We start from the raw sequence: 21,171 nt of genomic DNA on the forward strand, positions 1-21,171 counted from the left end.
GCAGTGGACGGAACAGTGCATGTTCAGCTTCAAGGTAAGCAGTGTATCCCCTAGGGGTGCAAGACTGAGATAAGAGTAAAAAATTTCCTTGGTGTCAAAACTGGGGGTCAAACTGAGTAAAAAACAAACTTTGGTATCAAAACTGGGGCTCAAATTAAAAATTTGGGGGTCTCTGAAGCGCAAATGAGGGTAAAGGGAAACACTGGTAAGTCATACGGATCATACCTGGAATGCATTGCTGCCATTCAGATCACTTCGGCTATTTACGAAACACGAATGAATTAAATATTTGTTTCATTCGTAACAACTCGGTCAATTATAGTCATCCCAGTCATAGAAATAGTCGAAGTAGTCCGATTATATTGGGTTTCTTTTTTTGAGGAGAAATTTTCGGCAATCAAAATGTATGATTTTTCTGTACATTACTGCACATTGATACTTCCGAGGCGTATATTTTTTTTCTCACAGAAACGGCCGAAGTAGTTTGAAATGGAAATAATGATGCATCAGCTTGACTGAGAAGGTATACCGGTTTTAAGACCGAATATTCATGGAAATTATCTGTATGATGCAACGTCTGACATCGAAGGCGTCGTCATTGCATAGTTTGAATGTTTATAGCCACTGATATGGTATAATTCATGTCACATTTAAATCTCATCAACCTGTATTTTCATGGAAAACTTGAATAATCATGGATAAAAGGTGTGATGCAGTGTGCGATTACAAAAGCATCGATGCATAACAAACATAGAAATTGACAGTGTAAATTGATATCATACTTGCACAATTGAATGCTGATACTATTTTTATAGTCACATATTTTTTTAAATCAGATTTTGTAACGTGCATCTGGATTGGTAAAAGAAGATAATATGTTGCAGGCCATAATTTAATTGCATCATTTACTTATCCTGTCATTATTGAGTGGTTAATCTGTTTTCTTGCCGAAAGTTCACCGACGGTTGTATAAGAATATATCCTGCCGTAAGGATCAGAAAAATCGTTTTGATCTTTTGCACATCACTCTGTAAGTCCCATATTCATACGCAGAAGGTAGATAACATTACGTCTTTTTTTTCGTGTAGGCACACGAACATTACATAAATACACTGTGGTACGGGTTTGTCCCTTATTTTCAGAAAAATAACCACAGGCCCTGCCTAACGCTGAGGACATAGTTTCCTCTATCTTCAATTTCGCGTTGTATACTTTCAGTGTTTGCCCAGGCTCGCGTTGACATTGCATATATTTTAGCATGTCTCTTTAATAAATTCACATGTGAAATATCTCATTTTTCTTTTCGAAGAACTACGGATAATTTTGCATGAGGTCAACTCTGTTGTTTACTTCATTTCTACATTGTTCTTAACGCATACGGAGAGGGGTGGCGTAACGTATGACACTGCATACCTGGTTTCGCGACAAGTGATTTAACGGGTTGAGCCCTCAAATCAAGGAGATAGATCAGCGCTACCGTAGGTTGCGCCGTCCCGTTAGTAAGGTTGCGCACCACGACAGTGGGCTGCTCGTGCCCATTAGAGCACAACAACATATATCATGCTTCTCTCAGCGTGTTGTTCACTTCTGCTATGGAAGTGAGGCAGCGCACTCATTATGTACAGAGTGATAAATCAGTTGAAGAAGTCTTCTCCTACTACTATCAATCGGCCTTATCGTAATGGGACAGGGTACAGATCGAGTCCTCTCTCACCCTCTCTACTATCCCATCCTGTACAAGATTTCGAATGTACCTGTAGGAGTCGGGCTAATGACGGGGATCCCCATTGGTGTCTCCCCTTGTCGAGTATACCAATGAACCCTTAGGGGCTTGGTAAAGCATTACGGACAATGAGAACTCCCTGTGTCTTTCCCCAGTCCAGTCTAGTGAAATTGAGAGAAGAGGTTCACACATTTTAGAAGGAAGGGACAGTCGAGATCATCCTGAACGCTCAGTTTCCCTCCTTCTACTTCCCCAGTCCTAGACATCACTATAAACTGCCACATTGTAGACATCGTAGCGATATGACTGAAATTGTTTTAAAGCTACGTTAAAAATCCAAATCACATCACATCCCACCGTTCAGACTGCCACCACAAGTTCTGCAAAAAGTTAGAACTTCCACTACTCAGGTCGCTTTCATCGCCCCACTGCGGCCCCAGCGATCATGGTTCGCCGATCTCATAGAAAGGTTTATCCCTTGATCCACGTTTCTGCCTCACAGGATGGATCTCCCGTCGAAACACTTGGGATCCTGCTGCACAACAGCCCACACGTTCTCCACATTCACTCCCGGTTCATCTCAAGCGATCTCTAAACCACAGCAAGTTTACTTACCGAGTCGTTAGTTACATCACTCAGGCCAAGAGAGCTTCTAAATCGATGGTCTATGATGCCAAACGGAGAGTCTTCTGTGTTTGTGTTTGGTACAGTATAAGACACATTGATTTTATTCGCCCTTCCGTAACTTTCATTGTTTATTTCCTTTTGTTTCCTTTTGAGAGCAAGATATGTTCATTATATACAATCAAGAGTTATCGAGCTGCCACCTCTAACACACTTAAATTATCTCACAAGCACGAAAATCGGTTCAGATTCGCACATTGCCGATCCAGTTAAGTATTTTGAGCTCTAAAGACCTGTCTCATGCTCTCTTACCCCAGACAGAGTCTTTCTTGTCTTTAACAGTCACAAACCAAGGCCCTGTATGAACCCTTGAGTAAAGCTTCCTTTCAAGCCCTAACACTCATACTTGTATTCCTTTTCGCCCTCGCTTCTGCAAGACTAAGAAGCTACATTCACGCCTTATCTAATGACAATGGCTGCCTTCTGTTTAATGGGAATTGTGCTTCCATTTCCCTTCTTTACCAAAAGGCGTTCCTCGCTAAGACTAAATTACCTTCTGTAGCTCCACTGTGTATAGTCTTACGTCACTTGTTTAGGCTCGAATAAACAGTAACACAAGAAAGAGTGAAAACAACAAGCTTTGAAAAATATACAATAATTTATTTCCCTGGAAAAATTCTGTAAAAATGAAAAAATATGAACTTACGGTTTTATAGAATCAAATCCAAAAATAATCCAAGAATAATCCAAGAATAACATTTTAGTACTCCTAATAACAAAATGTTCTATTGATTTCACGTTCGAATCCCGACGAAGAATCCAAGATGGAAGACGATGACGTATGCTGCAATCTGTAGTGCTGAAGTCTACAGTTCCTTGTAGAAACAAGAATTATCACTCCGGCTTCTGATAGCTGAATTATTTTTTATAAAAGAAACTGTCCTTATTCTATAATAGTACATGAGCACACGTATATTCCAAAAAAATAGCAGAATTAATCCTTTTGAATCCAAGTAATTTGAAATAACTCCAAACCAAGTACTTTGAAATAACTCCAAACAGCACAACATACAACTAACAGTTTAACAACCCAGCTTCTACTGAGATTAATTCTCCAAAACATGGGTTATATGGGTCACATGATCATCTTCTGGAAATTTATAGAAGCAAGTACTTGTTACAGATCACGTTTACCCAGCGTGACCCTGACGAAAACCAATCATTTTTTACTCTAAGAAATAAAACAAATGAAAAATTTTTTATATCTTAAAAACAAAGTCCCATCATGACCATGGAAACAACCAATCATTTTAAGATAAAATAGAACTTGTCTACGAAAGTTGTTACAAATTCTGAAACAAGGTCAGGATTTAGATCAACACCTGGTGTTTATAAACTAACAGTCAAGGTCAAACTATTTTCTAAAAAAGTATTAGCTTTAGTGAATAAATCTACACTACAATATCATCTAATGAATTGTTTTGTATAAAAATGACAATTAAATTGAAATAAATATATGTTAAATCAGATATAATTAAATCAAATATACATAACAATAGAGAATCCCAGTCTCAGTCAAATGTGTGCCTGACATAATCAAGACAGACTCTTATGCCCCATTTATGCTCTCCACTTCTATCTTAAAGCATCCAAATAAAAAAATGGTGGGAAATGTCTCTTCCTCCCTCTTTAGGGCTATGTATGAATTTCGGCTGCAACTATCTCCTGGTGGATTAAGAACATATCACAGTTCCGAAAGATCGAGACCAATCCCTTACTAAACTTAAATTCCATGAGGTTAGAGCCGTTGCTACCACTGTTGCTTACATTAATCATTCCTCATTGGAAGATATCATGAAGGTAGCTTTTTGGCGTTCCCATATTACCTTTTCCACCCTTCACCTCCGCTCGTTATCACAACCGAACCCAAACATTTTTTCTCTGCGATCCATATTCACAGGATAACATGTGGCTCAGAAAGAATTCAATCTTTTATGGATGGACCTCTCCCTATATGGCGAATACGTTTGAATTACTTTCTTCTTGAAAAGTTTGACGAGAGCATCAGCCTACCCACCAAACTAACAAATTCAGCAACACATTAGTGACGGAATACGTAACTGCTTTTGTTAAAGTATAGTTTTTCTTGATGGAGGGGGTAACACTAATTTTAACTATGCAACACTTACCTGTCGCCATTGCCGATTGCACTCATCCCACCCTGCTCTGATGTCTTGTGTAATCGAGTCTGTGAAAAATATGACAGGTAAGATCTATCTTCTGCGCATGCGTCATACAGAGTGGTGTGCAAAAGGTTATACTTTTCTGCATTCAGCGGGAGTATGTGTTCATATCGAACGGACGGTGAGTTTTCGGCACGAAAATAGGTTAGCTACGCAATAGCGACATGTAAGTATTGCATAATTATAGGTTACTGCATTTATATGGGAAAATATGAACGAGTTTTGGGATGGAATACTGCACGACCTTGGGACTGAAGTATATCCTTCCGACAAAATGAGTTCATATTTTCCCATACAAATGCAGTAACCTTTTTATTATATGCTCATTTTCTTATTCTAAATAAGGTTTAATTATATAAACAAAATAAACTACAAGAAACAACGTAAATGAATGAATGCCGTATTCCAAACTAAATACACAAGCGCAGATTTGTCATTACACAATAACATCATTATTAATGCACACATAACTCCGCCCAGATAAATTTGAACTTAGTCGCGCGCTCGACATAACTTTCGAGAGAAAATGGCGTGTCTAGTTAAAATTGAAATTTGCAGTCATATTGTGAATGAATGCGCATTGCAACAACTTTTCCATTTGATCTGGAATGAATATATTTGGTATTTTGTTTCGATTCGACGAAAGTTTATGATTTTGGACTGGATTCATCTGTGCAAATTATACATGAAATACATCGGATTGAAGTGGCACGGGAGAAGCGTGTTTACATCTGCAAATGTGTTTCTGTTTCTGCCATTGAATGTTTGAAATCATAATGTGGGGATAATATGTAGTCTTTCAATTGCAATTATCAAAAAGACGCTCTGGAATTTAATGCTTATTTCATTATGAGTGCAGTAAGGAGGATGCAACTGCACTTATCATCGAAATTACAGCACAATTTCGAAATGTGTAATCCAGTATGAAAACCTATGACATGGCTCATGTAATTCGGATTTGCAGAATTAAGAAAATACATTTGAGGAAATTCAGGATGTAAAACTGTAAGTATATTTTATTTTGCCATTCTTATCACCAGCTAAAGAAGAGAGTATATGACTTGTCACTTGTATGTTATTTGTAAGGACCTTAACTTCCGTCTGTTATATAATGGAGCTAGCCTAAATCCGTAACATGTATCAACGCGGAATGTGCCAAAACAGCTGTGGATTTTTGCAGTCCACGAAACATGTTTTAGTTCATTCAGAAACAAATTTAAACAACCACAACGTAAAGAGCCTCTTACTCGAGTGTACATGATTTGTGTACAAATCAAAAGTGCTGGCGTCTGCGTCCATTGTTTGCTTACAATAGAAAGTAGTTCCTTTATGCACGTGAATGCTATATGTGTACTGTCGCGCGAGTTCAGTATCGGGTAATATTGAACGATTCTGACAATGTAAAATTAACGGGGAAAATAATGAGCATATAATAATTAAAATTATTTTTAACCCTCCAAACAATCCATTTCAGTCACCGAAGTCGCTCGTGATTCCGATCTTTTTTCTGGAGTACTCCAGAAGAAGTGATTTGAGACATTCGACAAATTCTTTTGGTGACTAATCTTATAACAATAATATACGTATGTGGCGAACAAATGGATTCGATAGGAAATGAAAAAAGGCAGGCCCTCTTTTCTAAAAATCCGGTCTGAGAAACAATAATAAGACTCGGGTGAATATTGATCACCATCTGCGGCGCTGGATTATACAATGAATGGTGAACTTAGAATGAAGACAAATCCAACATAGCGTGGTGTTATGTTCTTATGTTTACAACGGTGACTTCATCAAATCTTATGTAACAGCTTTCGACTGAAATTGGTTAGCCAACGGAAGTCCCAGTCAACATCGAATTAATTTCGTACACATGTGGACAATGGCACGGTATCTCAGTTCGATGGAGAAATTACGTTGCTCATAATGTGATGAAACATCGATATCGGTCTTTTTTTAATGGAATCCAACAATGTTTAGGACCAATATCTTTCAAAGTTCAGTATTATTTGGATGATTTGGCATATACGACTTTATACACGTAACAGCGGCATTTTGGCTTTAAAAGTGAAGCAACAAATATAGGCAAAGCCAATGCTAAAAGTCGAAGAGCTAGTTAATTTTGTTCCGTCTTTCATATAATTATTGGAACCACTCTGCTTTAAACCCGACGGTTGGAAAGAGTCGAGTGGGAACAGTTCTGACCGGTTAAGACTTTTCAGGTTTTACGTTTGTAGTTTCACTGCAGCAAATACATTTATTCTTGGAAAAAGACCATACAATAATTGTTCTTAATATTATGCTAAACATAAATGGGCAGGAATCGAGAGAGCGCTGTTAAGAACAAAATCAATTACTCAAGGATAAAAGTGATCATAATGGTAGCTTTTAATCTGACAAAACTGAGATTATGATGTAAAAAGCTAACTTAATAACTAAAAAACATAGTATCCAAATTGTTCATATTTTTACGACAGACCTTGTAAAAATATCTTTAACATATAAAACTGAATTTCACACATTCAAACCCTATCACCCGCTTAGTATGTACAAAGAATATATAAAGCTTTAAGTACTCGCGGCACGAAAATTATACTGAAAAGTGTGAACTAGTCTTGAAATGGGTAAACCTAAAGTAGAGTAAATAACGGTTTGGAGGGTTAAGATTGGTTGATCATGAAAGGAAAAATTAAGCAAAAAATATCATTTGAACGTTTATCCATTTTGTAACTGAAAACAATAGATACAATGTTTTATTTATTGAATATCAGTCTATTTATGGACTTGACTCAGGAACGTTCCTTACTTAAATTGAAACAGACGTGCAAGAAAAAAACTTGATGTTAGATTAGAACGATTATATGTAGTGGATTTTGTGGACGCATATTGTGTTACCTACATCAAATAATAGCTGGATCTCGTTGAAGATCGTTCGAAGAGATACCCATATTTCATGATGTTCACGGGTACTTTAACCATGGAACTTGTACTTGATTTATAGTATTTAATTAATGTATATAGATATATCTATAACAGCAACTTAAATCCTGGTATTGTACAATGGTCAGGCCAAGCATCAACCACTCATCCATGAGTGCCAGAGAATGGATGGAAGGCCTGGAAAATAAATAGGATGCCATGAATTTGCATCAGATACCTTTTGGCGTGCTGAAGGAATCATCGGGATTACATCAGCCAGCCACAGGAAATTAGTCACCACCAATGTTCGCAAGCAGGCCGATGACGCCTCAAATTGGATTTTGTTTTTTGCGGAAGAAAGAGGAACAATGGAAAAGCTAATCGGTTCGGGGTTGAGACTGATCAACTCAGTCGGTGCACCCCTGGAGAGTCTTTTGGGTCAGCGCCGGAAAGCTTAAGGAAAGGGGATCACCAATTGGTGATGCAACCGATTTCATTGCATAACTGTATTCATAGGTTCTATATGCTGGCAAAACAATTTAGAGATCTTTCGGCAGTGTCTACTTTACGGACAGTTTACTACAGCCATGGGAATCAGCACTAGTGTACTTTGGGGTATATTAAATTATATTTGCAATTATTTTCATGCGTTGAAAGTGTCGCGTGAATTTACCATTTTATTTTTTTATTCTCGGTAGTTAGATTTTAAAGTAGCTGATACTTGATATATTAAGCTTAGCCAGTTTACTGTTTAATCTATTATAGTGAAGCAAACAGTTAAATATTGTTCGTTAAATTCTTGTGATAATTATAAGCATGAATTTCATCTATATTATTTTTCTTATTGATAGGTGTATATATTTGGTTATTAGTTTTAGGGCTCATAAGTAATGCACAATTCAGTACAGGTGAGTGGGCGATGGTACTCTGTGAAGAAAGGGTTGACAATTATGGTAACAGTGATGTCTCATTTATTTCAGGTAAATAAAATGCACCATTTAGCAGTGAGTTTGTGAAAGAATAAACTGTAATAACATAAATTCATGCATTTGTCTCCAAACTTTGATGAAGTGCACAGTAATATGGAATATGTATGTTGAGAAAATGAAATGCCCCTGTCGATTATCAATAAGCGGATTTTAAAAAAAAATTGGAGAAATTGAAAATTTTATTCTGTAGATACTGTTTGCAAAAAAATTGATTCTAGTCAGTCCTGAACAATCTAAAGAGGTACAAAGATCTGTATTGGCCATAAGTAGTATTTGATCATGAAAAGAATAACACCATTCTCCATGTATTTCGGTAATAATATTAATGAAAACATTTTAGTTCCAAACATGACGATGATCCCAAAATGAGGAGTCTTGAAAATTCATATTCTTTGCTTACATTTCTTTCTGTACATGCTGAACTATCATTGTACCGTAATTGGTAAATAATTTTTCTAAACTTTATTAATTCATGAATCTTTAATTTAAATCTCTGACCACATTCTTGCTATCCTAATAATGGGCTATTGGTAAAATGTACGAAATCTAAGACTTCCTACACATAGATAAAAATCGCTAAATCATCACTAATATATACATAACTGAACAAGTAAGTATGAACTCTTTCCCTATACGTGGCCTATTTGACACACCGTAGAATCCAATGTAGACAAACACATTGACGTATGATGAGTACATGTCAATTTCACCGTCATTAAACGTTATGCTGTATTTCGTTTAATATTCACAATTAGTGATAATCGTAATATCCACCAGATCTGTCTGTGTGTGTGTGTGTCTTTGTGTGTGTCTTTGTGTGGTTTGGATTTTTAACGTAGCTTTAACAATATTCAGTGATATAGCTACGATGTTAGCTGTGTGGCAGTTTATAATGATGTCTAGCACTGGTGGCATCATGCCGCAAAAATGTAGCTTGATGTCCCATCTAGTCACATTATCATGACATCAGGCCGACCAACCCTAACACTAACCTCAATGCTGAACGCCAAGCGAGGCATCTGTTATTACGATTTTTGTAAGTCTTTCATATGACTCAGCCGGGGTTCCAACCCGCCACCTCACGCATCCGAAGCGGACGCTCTAACCACCGGAGAGAACTGAACGAAGTACCTTTTCTAAAAAAAAATCTCAACTCATTATAGATATATTATATTTGCATTCTGGTGAATGTAAAATTATTGTTTATGTGACAATGTCAATATTATTTAGCACATCATAATATCATCCGGGCAATCTAAATATACACTTTTGGGAGTCTCAGGCTCCAGCTTTAGTACAAATATCATGTTGATAGCTTCTTCATACATCACGATCCTATTTAATTACCCTCTCTGAATTTCGCTTTATGCGTTGTTAGTGTTAAGTTACTTTACTATTTCAGCTTTTATTCTCTATGTTGCACTTAGGTAAATGATACCGTATTTTTACAAGCAGTGTACTGTTTAATATATTATACTGAAGCAGACATTTACGTATAACGTATTTAAGTTTTTTGCGATAATTATATGTAAGCATTTCGTCTATGTGTGTGTCTGTGTGTATTGATGATTATTCTATACAGTATATGAACCAGTTTAGTTCATTTTTAACTGCCGACTGGGTAATAGGGCAACATAGTTGTTAACTGCGCAACATGGCAACATATTTGGCAACATAACAATATAGTTGGCAACATAGCGGCGTGATACGTGGCTTAATATGTGATGGATTGTGTGACCTAGCAGAATCAGTCGTTGTACTGCTGGCAACTGGGCAATGTAGTTGGCTACAGGGCAACATAGTTGGCAATGGAACAATATAGCTGGCAACATAGCAGCGTCATACGTGGCTAGATGGGTGCTGGGTTTTGTGACGAGAAGTATCAGTCGTCACATTGGTAAGTCATTACCATCGGAATCTACATGGGTGCGGTGTACCTTGACATTAGGTAGGAAGATATCGGCATTTAGGAAGATATCAGCATTCCATACAAAAGTTGTTGGAATTCCAAGGAAACGTTTAGCTCAGAAAGAGGATAGAGTAACCACTGGTCAAATTCGTTCAAAGAATGTTACTCTTAAACTGAGTTTTGAATTTTCAATAGTACATCTGATTATATTAAATGATCATTTTTATTAAAGCATTTTCGCATTATGGTGAAGGCAGAACTATGAGGCAACGTCAGTACCATTTATCATATCATCGTCCGGGCAGTTTGTGTATACATTTGTGGGAATGTCAATTTCAAGCATTAGTATAAATCTTCTTGATAGCTTGTTTATGTATAACGATCCTGCTTAATTACATATCTGAAAGAAGACTAACGCGCTGTATAAAAGCGATGAACATTGTGTCCTGGATCTATGTCTCAGTAGTTTTGTTTTGTTTTCCTACTTTTTCAATGTGATTATTGCAATAGTATTTGTGGTTGGGGTTATATAGTCTCTTATACTTTATTATCATGAACACCTCATTCACATATATTATGTTCTGTGTTTTCACGTAATCCATATGCAAGCTTGTTTCATTCTTGGAACAGAAATTAGCACCTGATTCTTCAGGTGCCAAATTGAAAACGTCTTTCAAACAACTGTAGATCCAACAAATAATGAGGTACATATAGTATTCTAAACAAAGAAGCTTGCATCAAGGATGTGTGTTTAATGAGACATATAGGATTGATCATGAGATTTAGAAATGCCAATGATCTGATTTTTAATATTGTAGCATTTCTGTTAATTTACAACGTGATACGTATTAGTATTTAGAATCCTTCCCGGTTCGTCGCGAGTCAGATAGCCGCTACTCACAAAAAAGTTTTAACTAATCGCAATTATTCGCAAGAACTAATGGTATCGATCCAGTATTATTAGCAAAGATTCGGTGACGTCACATATAGATACTGACATTATTAGTACAATTAAGAAATTTACGGTTTCCATGTTCAACAATGTATCCGAATTTCGATAGATGGGTATGTTTTAACCTAGACAGCACAATTTAACCTGAACCGAGTTATACTACATTACTGCGTGAATCTGTATTGTCTGCTGCGACCTATAAACGGAATACTAATAGCTTGAATTGTTAATTAACATTTAGACTTCTTTGGCAGGTTATTCGTTTTAGATGTCTGAGGTTATAAAAGCTTAATCTTAAATCACGTCGTAATGCGTTTTATCCTTTAAGAACAATATATCAATTCAATATGACACACTACTCTCTCTCTCTCTCTCTCTCTTTCTCTCTCAACGTTGGCATTTTATATCTGCTGCAGCTTAAATGGACCAGAAAGTTGAAACTCCTCCACCTGATTCGCTGTTGTGCAAGATGCGATTGACATAACCCAGTATACGATGATAATGTAATATTTCTTGTCTTCTCAGTAATATGTGAAATTCGTCTGCAGAATATGCAAACAGAAACTGGGTGTAATCCGTAATATTACCCAAAACGTACGATAGATACAAAATATCTAAACTAGATATGTAAACTACAACAAGTATAAGAGCGATAATCAGAAGGTATCGTACCTAATGCCTTATGTATTTTTATGACATATTTTATGTTGGCTGTTTGCTTTCTCAGTATTTCGAGTATTCATCGTTTGCTCACCTGCAGCGATTAACAGGATTCCAATAACTACAATATTTTTATTAACAAAATTGTATTGACTCAGACAATAAAAAGACTGACTTGTTATTGTACTTCTAGTATCTTTTTAATATTGATAGGGCTGACAGCTATAAAGAAGTAAAGTCAATAACGTTGTTTCAAAGCCCAATATGAACTAATCTAGCGCACTATGCTAAATATGTTGTAGTGGATAAAAATGGACAGAAATGATTATTTTTATATATAAAAATATGAACATTGCTGAAACTGTTATTTATATTGTGGAATATTTGGGATTCACTTATTAAATTCATCAGTACGGTATGACGGAATGGTCTTATGGAATATATGGGATTCACTCATTAAATTCGTCAGTACGGTATGACGGAATGATCGTATGGAATACACGGGATTCACTTATTGAATTCGTCGGTACGGTAAGACGGAATGGTCTTATGGAATATATGGGATACACTTATTAAATTTGTCGCTACGGTATGACGGAATGGTCTTATGGAATATGGATACACTTATTAAATTTGTCGCTACGGTATGACGGAATGGTCTTATGGAATATGGATACACTTATTAAATTCGTCGGTACGGTATGACGGAATGGTCTTATGGAATATATGGGATACACTTATTAAATTCGTCGGTACGGTATGTTGAAATGGTCTTATGATTGTGCACTGGATTGACCCATATTAGATTCACGCAAAATTACTCCAAAGAATGTAGTTTGCTTAGCGAATCTTTTAGTTTTATTACTTAGACAAACTTTTACACCTTTTTCTGGCAGAATACCATTCTATACACAAAATATATTTACATTCTTTGCTTCCAAAATGATAACAGTCAGACATCTGGGGTATTCATCTTTATGTCGGAGGGGAAAAGATATGACGAGTATACGGGATCTCTATATCCGTTTTACTATTAATTACAAGACTTTATACGAATATAAGTGCACTTGTTGGTCATTTGTCCATCGAAGAGTTTAACTGCTATCGTTAGTTGTTGTTGAGGTAAATTCCACTGATTATTAAGCACAGTTCCAAGTTAAGACTTATCAAGAAGATCATGGTTGTGTTAGACACTAACATGGACACGATATGTAGAAACAAACCAGTTTCGGTTATGTTTAATTTTCTGAAAATAGTTTCATTTTGAATGAAAGAACCCGAATATTTAGTGCAAGTGACCTTTTCGGAACTAGCTGATAGGATATATGTTCCCTTGGTCATTGTACTCAAAATCCAAGGTCTTAGTGCTGATTTCTACCGAATACAAGTAATAGTCTTCATTTGTCAGAAAATCTGAAGTAAAAAATAAGAGAAAATGATTTGATTTTCTTATGGGTTTCATTATGGTGCAATAAGAGCTGATTCGCTCAACAGGTGCTGTGATACCTGTAATGATACCTTACAGATGGTGGGGAAATGCGTATGCAGTAATCAAGAACGGGTATGTTATGAACACGAATACGGATCAATGACGTCCGTTTAGCAATTTAAAAAATGTAACAGAGTTATTTGCGAAATAAAGAATTTAAACATAATCTTTATTTCACGAGTGAATAATAATAATAATGAGGACTTTATATATCGCCTAATCTTTAGAAGCTCTAAGCGCTTTACAACATTAGACAACACCTATAAGATAAAAAAACATATATAATGATATGATTACAAAAACAAACACCATGAAATTAGAAAACATAGAAAAGCATGCTAAAAATATTTAAGGTAGGAAACATTATTAGGCTTTAAGTTTGTTCTTGCAGTCGAATACACACCTTTTTAGGGTACATCATATAAATAGGTTGTTATGCATATAGCTTGTTCTTTTTGTGATTACGTTAACATCACAGTTATCTGCCAAGACCCCCACCTCCCTCTCTCTCTCTCTCTCATCAGATGCGGGAGGTCGCGGGTTCGAACCCGGACGAGTCATATCACGGACTTATAAAATTGATGCTAACAGCTGCCTCGCTTGGCGCTCAGCATCAACATGTTAGTGTTAGGACTGGTCGGACTGGTGTCAGGATAATGTGACTGGGTGGAACATCAAGCTAAATGTCTCCGGCATGATGCCCCGATGCTAGACATCACTATAAACTGCCACACTACAGACTTTGTAGCGATAAGACTGAAATTTGTTTGAAGCTATGTTAAAAATTCAAATCACGCACCATCTCTCTCATATAACAACCGGAATTTTTCTATAACATCCAACACAATGGTGTCTTCGTTTCCTCACTAGAAGCACTAAACAAGTTAAAAACGATCAGCCAGAGAGAAAGACAGACAAAAAGAGAGTGGTTTTTGCATCCAACCACGAATAGCCAAATGATGGGACAACACATTTGACTGCTGTGATAAAGCTGTTATGGATGTTAATTTTTTCTTCTACTTGCTATCAATCGAAAAGAATGAAGTGACTTTTTTATTCTAAAAAGGAATCGTCGATCAAGATAAATGGATTTATGTTCCAAATCTCTAACTCAATATAAAACTCAAATACGCATCCGATGCCCCTTTCCGACTATCGAAATCATTATTTTTTAATTATTTTCCCCTCAAAATCTCTCAAAACTATCACCCGAACTATATTACCTGTTTTCAGTAATTGCATTAGAAATAAAACATTATAAAATAAACAGTTACGTTCGATGTACGATGTATGTATGTCTGTCTCTCACGTAAATAGGAAAAGATGAACACTATCATTGTCAATTGCATGTGTACACGAACCGGACCCGTTGTGTGATGTGTCTTCACTAATCAATATAATTTGCTGTGTATGTGGCTCACACTAAATATTATATGAACAAATTCAATAGAGAGCAATATAATGAAAAAGAACCAGAATAATTCTGCACCAAATGAAATTGCCTGCAGTAGTTAGTGAACATTCGAGACAAAAAGGTGGAAACAACCACTAATCACAGAGGAATATGTAACCGACTACGATTCTGGATTTTATTTTTAGAAATGTACCTACTGCATCCATATTATATTATCTGGTGACATCGCTTCCTCCAGATCTGAAAGACATAGTTAATTGGTTCATTACGTAGATATAATTTAATTAAATGCATTTATCTTCGATCTATTTTTAAATCTCAAAATATGTCACAGGTCGTACAATCATTCTGTAGTTTATTTAAAAATGCGGCTGGACCATGTTATCAATTTGTTTTTCTCCATATTTTCCATCATATAAGAACTATTTATTTAGTTCGCATTTCATTGAACCAAACCGACTGACTCTAAACCCGACTGCTTCGAGAGACGATCCAAAGTACGACAAAAAGGATAAAAATTTGAAAACGCTTCAAGGTAGTAGGTCGCTAATTGGAACATTTTTGTCCCTTTACTATGCGAGTCGAATAATTTCGGCCCTGATAGTAACTTGCAGGTAGGTAATCATTTTGATACTTCTGACTGATAATTTTTAGTGGACGAACATCTCATTATATGTCTGTCTAAACAGACTCCATAAAAAGACAAGGGTTTAAATAATATTTGGTACTTTTTATATATATCTGATATTAGAGAGGCAACTGCGCTGTCTAAACAGACAACAGTAACGGTCTTAGCAAACGCGAGGCCCAGTTTGGAACATTTTGGCGGGGTCCCCTGGATTTATGTGAGGGACCCCTGTAAGCACGACATTTGGAAATAAACTTTTAAGCAAGTTTTATATGATATATTGAAGTTAAAATTTTCTTCCATCGCATTAAAATTACATTCTCTCTAAAGATATATTTTTTAAAATTACTAACGTCCCTGTGAGCGCAAGTCTGTCCAATCGACCTAAGGCAGGCCCTGGCAGAGAGCTTATGCAAATAGCTGCTTTCATGTGCTCGAGAACTGAACTTGAACAAGTTCAAAGTACACTGAACAGGTTCAAAGTACGCAAACTTTAGCATGTATTAAATAGGGAACACAAATTTTGCCCGAATACTACACAACACCAGCTCCCGAGGACGCAAAAATTGAATATATATATATATATATATATATATATATATATATATATATATATATATATATATATATATATATATATATATATATATATATATATATATATATATATATATATATATATAGATATATATAGATATATATATATATATATATATATATATATATATATATATATATATATATATATACGTATATATACATATATACATGTATATATATACACATATATATATATATATATATATATATATATATATATATATATATATATATATATATATATATATATATATATCAAAGGTAATGCTGTGCACTCACAGATTCATATTACACCCATCAATCAAACACCAAAATAAAGCAATACTCAAGATAGTCAAGATAATTTTAATGTGTATGACTACGAGTGAGAAATTCTGAGAAATCCGTTTTCTTTAAAAATTAAATCAAATGCAAATTACGACACTATATTGTGTGAATATACAATATCGTAGGCATACCTCTGTTACTTTCATGTACTGACTAAATAGTGGCTGGCTACGATACTATAAATGATGTCAAATCATGGAGTCGATGTGACGTTAATGAAAATATTATGATGTAATAACACTATCGGGTCCAAAGTCTGTTCAAGATGGCCACTATGCAATGCAATGTTGTTATTTGTTTTTTTTTGTTTTTGTTTTTGTTTTTTTTTTGGGGGGGGGGGGATCTTGGCTTTTTTTCCTTGTCAGTGACTACAAATGCAGAGTTGATTCCTATTGAATGAGACGCATCACAGCGTCATATAAATCGCATGCCTCATGCATGAAAGATTTAGTATATGATCAGTTATGGACATCATTTTAATAGACGCAATTTTGACTCTCAGTTGTTGAAATGTTAAATTTCACCCACATGACGGGAACACTGCTGAGTCTAGAAAGTGTTGGATTGGTGGGGGAACAATTCATTTTTAAATGGCAAAACAGTGGGCGTAAAACATTGTGTATTCACACAAATGACTGGAAACAATACATCACATATACAAATATCCCGGTGCAAATATGCCACTTGGGAAAATAACAACTTACTCAAGTGCCGACATACGATCCGCGTTGTTTGGATGCTGCTGTCGTTCCCCATTTTCAATCTTCTGTCTACATTAGCGCTGACTAATTCGTTATATCAAATGCACGTAGTTAATGAGCTGTCACCTAAACGTCTATTTAGCCTATATCATTAGAATGTCATATACGATGTTTATTCCCCATACACTTTGACGATGCTACCAGTATATCGTAGTAAATTACTGGTCGTTGATTACCTCGCATAATATAAAACTTAGGATTTGTGTTAACTCTATTTGTCAGCATCACCCTTGTGAGTCACTTAGAGAAAAAGCTTCACTCACATAGTTGCGTTGCAGTGGTTTGCTGAGGATGTGAAAAAAGGAGCTGCGATGATTCTGTTATGTTTATTTTTTGGGGATCTGCTACACAAACACTGAAATTGTCGTTTCACGTTCACATGAAAATGACGTCTGTTAGTTTAAACAAATAAAAAACATAAAGCGGAGCACCAAAAACAAGGTAATGGGAATCAACACATTGCAAGGTTATTACGCGAACTCTGACAAGAATCAGCTCCGTATTCCATAAAGAATTATTTCTGGTTTAATAGATATGGTTTCTTTAACGAGATTATTCTTCAGCGTTCCAATTCAAGGCCACCGCTCTTATGAACACTCGATGTTATGTTGACGAAACCGCACGATTAATCTTTTATTTTATGCAAGCAGACGACACATTGGATTGCCAACCTGAAACGAACATTTCTCTTTTAAGTATAACATTTTAAAGACCCAAGAAGTTTGTTTATTATCTCTGGAAAAGTATATATATGAACAATTGGCTCTGCTATTGATTTTGAAGACAACCCTTATCAGACGGAATATACATTACAATTTGCATGCATTACACATTGTGTGATATAGACATGTTTGTTACCTCTCATGCATATTTTATAAGGTACGACCTTATATCACAATAAATACAAGCGATACACTAGAACATCTACCACCACCACTAAATCGAAAAAACAACAACAACCCAAAAACACAAAAAGCAACAACAACCCCTCCCCGCCCACCCCCACCCCCAAGAAAAAAGAGACATAGAAAGAAAATTAATTACGGGTCGAATCACATTCACGGATTATGAGAGTTAATACGGGTGGGGGGATATCTGAATTCTTGATCTCTTTCTATCTCATGCATAACCCTGAACGTCTCTCACGATTTTACCAGCACATACCATTGCGCTGTGCATGAGTGAGTGAGTGTGTGTATGTGTGTGTGTGTGTGTGTGATTTAGATTTCTAACCTAGTTTTAACAATTTTTCAGTCATATCGCTACGATGTCGGCAGTGTGACAGCTTACAGTGATGTTTAGCACTGGGGCATAATACCGCAGACATGTAACATGATGTCTCACCCAGTCACATTATCCTGACACCAGGCCGACCAGTCCTAACATTAACCTCTTAATTCTGAGCACCAAGCGAGGCAGCTGTTAGTACCATTTTGTAAGTCTTTAGTATGACTCGACCGGGGATCGAACCCACGACCTCCCACATCCGAGGCGGAAGCTTTAACCACTAGGCCACCGAAGCGATCGGCTGTGCATGGGAAGGATTGGCAGCCGTGCATTTCCATGTTCCCTGTACTCTATTATATTCATTTAAGAGCAATATTATTTATAGCAAGGGCAATTCGGCTGGTGTGGCTGATTGGAATTGTCCAATGCACACATATTTAAGTACAAAAACGGCGCGCTGTCGCACACCTTTTCAAACATCTCACGCTTTTACGATCGTTGGTAACTCCATACAAAGTCTTCAAATTGTACACCATTTACTTTAATAAGTTATATTAGACTTCTAAAATTTTCCCAAATTATCGATTGTTTAATTGTTTCTTTTTTCACGTTCATAAAGCCATTATAATCATTATTTTTATCATTATTATTATTATTATTATTATTATTATTATTACAAGGTATCAGTCTGCGAGAATAAGAATCAGAGAAACGTATGTGTGAATTAGGCCTCGTCTTAATGTATGGCTCACTAGTATACATTTCCCGGTGCAGCTCTCTACCAAGATTTCGGGTACATCGTAAGAAATATCTCGTTTCACACAAATATGTTTTATTTCTTGGGAAAGTTAATCCGTATAAAGGCATTATCTGCTTTTTAGTTCAAGCTTGTTATGGAAAGTATCTCTGTATATCACATATGTCTCTTTAAATATAAGTCATTCCTGGATGGTGTGTTGATACCTAAAGATACGTCGGCAGGCAGATCAGCAAATAGACAGGTAGGTAGATACTCGAGATAAACAGTTTGATTACTTAATTGAAATACTGAACTTGAATTATCAAAACAATGAAGGTAAGGTTCCCGCGCAAACTATTTCGTGATGAATTTTCAGAATACTGTGTATTTAATTCCACAGCTAAGTACAGAGCAAAAGTATAACATTTTTTAAAGTTCCAAACGTTATCAAAAATTATGTATTCACGGATTAGTGTACACTAGTTCTAATAGTTCACAATTAAAAGGAAGTTATTTTCCGATGATTTTAAATTTCAGTTTGTTAGAATATTTTGAATATTTTCACATGCGCATGTGGATGTGGAATGCCCAGCTATTTATTTCAGTTAACACACACACACACACACACACACACACTCTCTCTCTCTCTCTCACACACACACACACACACACACACATATATATATATATATATATATATATATATATATATATATATATATATATATATATATATATATATATATATATATATATATATATATATATATGATAATAATAATAATAATAATAATAATTATACTATATATAAAGAATTATTTGTGGTTTAAATGGTTGAAATCTATGGTTCCTTTTCAAGGAAAGATATACATACTGTTTATATCATCATCAACAAATGTAACAATATTAATTGAGGCTTAACTATGCCGTGTTTGCATTTCATCTTCTGACATCAAGCTTCTCCTCTTCAGAACAAAATGCAAAAAATCCAATTAATTGGGCGTTAAGAGACAGGTGGTTAAACAGAAAAAACAACCTGGGAGACGTGTATGTAGCTCATAAGGAGAAAACATCATATAGTACCTACCTAGACCAGGAATAAAGATGTTTAATATGCAGCAGACCACCGCCAAAGGTATCGGCATCCTAGGAATGGCATTAAACAAGGGGCCATGCTTCTCACCGACCTCAATCACTTCCACATCGTCTTCCACAATTTTTACTGACTTTTTCATTGGTTTTGCCGGACTCCCGGCTTCATATTGTTTCGAGGCCATGCTAGAATTGAACAATGTTCCCAACACCGAAGAACATCACTTATGTTAAAAAATCCGACTTTTGTTGGAATGCATAACTGTAAACATTACATTCCGCAGAGCGCTGTGGTACAATGATCGAGGTACCTTGCCGTAGTTAGAGAAATTGTAAACCTGACCTCAGCTTCATCAGCCATACGCTGTCTGAATACAGTGCGGATAGGCGGTAATAATAAGACGATACGTAGAGCAAGTCTGAAATGTTTATAAAGGCTCTTCTCACAGGGAGTTCAACTTTCACAAAATCTTCTAACTCGTGTTTATCATGATTAACACAGGAGAAAGGCTCGTGTGTAGACAAAACATTAGATGAAAAATATGGTTTAGTATCCAATCTTCTTGTTAATAGCTATACCCTTGTGACTATCTAATCTATAAGTTGTAGGTTTGCCCAATATGATCAGTACCAAACAATAACTTCTCAGAGCCTTGTTTAGCGATCATTATTTGTTAATATGATGTCATTATCAAGACAGACTATTATGTTCCAGGTACTGTTATTTTGTAACTGAAAGCTTAAACAGTCCTAGTATTGCACAATCACTCGTGTTTATCATTATCATCCTAGTGAGTAGCCAATATAATAACTGAAAACGTGTACTGCTTAAGATATTCCATTCTCACTGGCGACAGGAACAATTTACTGGTCTGCTC

At 35.8% G+C, this 21,171-nt stretch overlaps 1 protein-coding gene across 1 annotated transcript in view; it reads right to left on the bottom strand.

Annotated features, from left to right (window-relative positions):
* Positions 1–20,889, bottom strand: part of LOC149804558 (protein stum homolog) — a 193,437-nt gene extending 172,548 nt beyond the window's left edge. Inside the window, exon 1 of the mRNA XM_089941487.1 lies at positions 20,289–20,889. Within this exon, the coding sequence (XP_089797613.1) occupies positions 20,289–20,478 (190 nt within the window). The 5' untranslated portion in view covers positions 20,479–20,889. The remainder of the gene's footprint in view (positions 1–20,288) is intronic.
* Between the last annotated feature and the right edge of the window lie 282 nt (positions 20,890–21,171).

The sequence above is a fragment of the Sinohyriopsis cumingii genome, chromosome 2, assembly GCF_028554795.1.
Source record: "Sinohyriopsis cumingii isolate HCF-2022 chromosome 2, ASM2855479v2, whole genome shotgun sequence".
Taxonomy (NCBI): domain Eukaryota; kingdom Metazoa; phylum Mollusca; class Bivalvia; order Unionida; family Unionidae; genus Sinohyriopsis; species Sinohyriopsis cumingii.